General features: G+C 36.0%; 1 protein-coding gene across 1 annotated transcript; it reads left to right on the top strand.

The window, feature by feature from the left end:
• The first annotated feature begins 932 nt into the window (after positions 1-932).
• LOC112518393 (EGF domain-specific O-linked N-acetylglucosamine transferase-like) lies at positions 933-2,785 on the top strand. Its single transcript, XM_025126067.1, has 3 exons — positions 933-1,096; positions 1,195-1,263; positions 1,446-2,785. The coding sequence occupies exons 1-3, from the start codon at positions 940-942 to the stop codon at positions 2,666-2,668; spliced, it is 1,449 nt and encodes a 482-aa protein (XP_024981835.1). The 5' UTR covers positions 933-939; the 3' UTR covers positions 2,669-2,785.
• Positions 2,786-3,438: the final 653 nt, after the last annotated feature.

Raw genomic sequence — 3,438 nt, 5'->3', positions numbered from 1 at the left:
AACAAAAAATGGTTGTTTGCTAATTCTTTTTGAAGTAGAAAATGGTTGTATGCTACTGTTAGTGTTAGTATTTCATTTTCAATTAAACTGTGTTTTTTATAATTAATTTTTTGTTTTATTTTCTATTATATTACTTATTTTGTACCCTTGTTTGAAAAAACTTATGGATTTCTATGCATTCAATAGCTTGTGGTTACATGGGGTACTACTGCGTTTTTCATCATAAAGTAAGTTTTTTACGACTATTAATGGTGTTATCGTTGTGATCTGTTTGGTGATATCATCATGTATATTCACCAAACAAAATGATATATATCAAAGATCAAAGAGATGTTTTACCAAAATGGATTTTTGATAAACATGTAACATTCTCGACCATCAAAATGAATTGTTGATAAACGTCTTAAACCCAATAATTACTTACTGGGTAATAGTCTTTTTTTCCACTTATCGAATAAGACTCTCGGTCCTTGTTATAACTCTTACCAAGTAGAATTTTTAGTCATTTCCATGCTCAGTAGGTGACATAAGTGATACCAGTAAGCGCTTTACCAATCAAGTATTTAGTAGACTACCTTTAAATTTGAGTTTTAACAATTAACAAATGTGAATTACATGCTAAAACTTTATAGCATTCCAAAACTTATAGGGACCGAAATTGTACACTCTTGAAGTGAAAGGGTTTAATTCTTATTTTCATTTTTCACCCCCGTTATGCATCGCTGTCAAAAAGCATATCACATTTATCAATGGCTGACTTGGCCATCCCTCTGTGCCAGCTCCTCCATCTTCTCCAAGAAGAAACAGCGTAACCCCATAAAACCCCCTCATTCCTCTTCCAAATCCTGCAAATTTCTTCTCTCTCTCTCTCTCTCTCTCTAGAAACATAAAAAAATGGTGCACTATCAGAGATATATTCAGCTCAGAAAAGGGGTTTCCATGGCTGCTTATGTTGATGAAGAAGATGCTTGTGTTAACATGAGTGGCTGTAATAAAAAATCAAAGCCAAAGTTTCTTTTCTTCCTCCTCTTTTGTACCCTTCTTTCTTCTTGCTTACTTCTTGCTCCCTTCCCAACCTCAACTCTCTCTCTCCTCTGTAAGCTCTCTCTCTCTCTAACTTCTGTTCTTCACTTGAAGTTTGCTTCGGTTTTGTTGTTTCTGATGAGTTTCTGTTTCTTTTTTCGGTGTTTTTAGATCCATCAAGAGGTGAAGAAGAAACACTTTCTGATGCAAAGACTTCCCTTTGTTCTTCTGTCTCAAATGGTTGGTTTTTTATTCTGATATCTGCCTCTTTCTGGTTTGTTTATGTGTTTGATTTTGTGTTTATGTCCGATTTTGATGTTAAACTTTGTGGGTATTTGTGTTTATGTGATTTTCAGCTGAAAATTTGATAAAACAGTGAAAAAGGATTGGATTTTTGACTTTTTTTTGGTTTTGATTTACAGGAACAATATGTTGTGATAGAAGCAGTATTCGATCGGATGTATGTATCATGAAAGGTGATATAAGAACGCAATCTTCTTCCTTTTCTGTATTTCTTTACACCTCCGAGAACTCCGGTGCCGGTAAACAGCCACTCCGGCGAGAAAAAATCAGACCTTACACTCGGAAATGGGAACCATCCACCATGGCCACCATTGATGAACTAACCCTTATTTCCAAGAAATCAAATAGTTCTGCCACCGGTGATCAGCATAGCTGCGACGTGAATCACGACGTTCCGGCGGTGTTCTTCTCCACCGGAGGTTACACCGGCAACGTTTACCACGAGTTCAACGATGGTCTGATTCCACTTTACATCACGTCTCAAAAATACAACAAAAAAGTTGTGTTTGTGATTCTTGAATACCATGATTGGTGGATAACCAAATACGGTAATATCCTTACTCATCTTTCCGATTACGAACCGATCGATTTTAATGGTGATAAAAGAACCCATTGTTTCTCCGAAGCCATTGTTGGATTAAGAATTCACGACGAACTCACCGTTGATCCATCGTTAACCGAAGGAAGCAAATCGATCAAGGATTTTCGAGATATTTTAGACAAAGGGTATCGGCCACGAATCCAGGGTTTACTTCTTGAAGAACAATCGAACAACCCGATAAAACAGGTGGCCCGATTGGAAAAACCAAAGCTTGTGATCATTTCAAGGAATGGATCTAGGGCCATTTTGAATGAAAACGTTTTGGTGAAAATGGCGGAAAAGATTGGGTTCACGGTGACGGTTCTCCGGCCACAGCGAACCACCGAATTGGCGCGGATTTATCAAGCCCTTAACTCGAGCGATGTCATGTTAGGGGTCCACGGAGCTGCAATGACCCATTTTCTATTCATGAAACCGGGTTCGGTTTTCATTCAAGTTGTACCTCTCGGCACGAACTGGGCTGCGGAAACATATTACGGTGAACCCGCGAAAAAGCTCGGTTTACGGTACATCGGGTACGAAATTCTTCCACGGGAAAGCTCGTTGTACGAGGAATACGAAAGTAACGATCCTGTTTTGCGAGATCCGAATAGCGTGAACGATCGTGGGTGGGAATTTACAAAAAAGATATATCTTGATCGGCAAAAAGTGCGGTTAAATCTCGTGCGATTTAGAAAACGTTTGGTTCGATCGTATATTTATACGATGTCGAAAAGGAATGGGATGGATGGGTCGCAGTGAAATGATGAAAAATGTAACGTTTAACAAAATTGAGGATAGAAACGGTAACGTTTGTATAAATTTAGCGAATGTATATGATATATTGTAGGGAGAAAAGTTAAGAAAAGGCTTCATATTTAATATTTTTTTAATAATTTTTTTAATCACGTATTTTTGCTTTTATACTCATATTGAAATGAAATCTGAATAAATGATAGTTTGACAGTTGTTGAATGGTTTGGTGTAAAATGATTAAATGGTCAGAATGATTAAGAGGCTCTTATGATATAGTGCAAAATGAAATATAATTGTTTGGAAATTGTTTACAATGAAATTAGGGTGCTGAATGATTAAGAGAGGCCCACGATACAAAATCATTCAGAGGGTTTTAGAACCATTAAGAGGTAGATTTTTTTTGCCAAACAAGATTCACCTCTTAACGATTCAGGACTGCCTCTTAATGGAACTATTAAAAAGTAAACAAACAATCCTTAAATTACGTTTTCCGTCCATGTGATTTGTTAAATATTGTGGATTTTATTCAATTGGTTTTTGAAATTTCTACTTTTATTCTTGTAATTTTTAATTTATTTCTATTTTCGTTCTCAAGGCTAGACAATATTTTAAATATGAGGGAGCAAAATAGAAATGAATTGTAAACCATAGTGATTAAAAATAATAATGTTCAAATCAAATGGACGAAAACAGTAAAGAATTATGAATCGTGGGGACAAAAATTGCAATTTTAAACTCACAGGGACGAGAATAATTTTTTTTTTAACAAACCATAG

Source organism: Cynara cardunculus (genome assembly GCF_001531365.2).
Source record: "Cynara cardunculus var. scolymus isolate 2C chromosome LG 9, CcrdV1, whole genome shotgun sequence".
Lineage (NCBI taxonomy): Eukaryota > Viridiplantae > Streptophyta > Magnoliopsida > Asterales > Asteraceae > Cynara > Cynara cardunculus.
The sequence above is the reverse complement of the archived record's forward strand: the minus strand, read 5'-3'. Positions and strand labels throughout refer to the sequence as shown.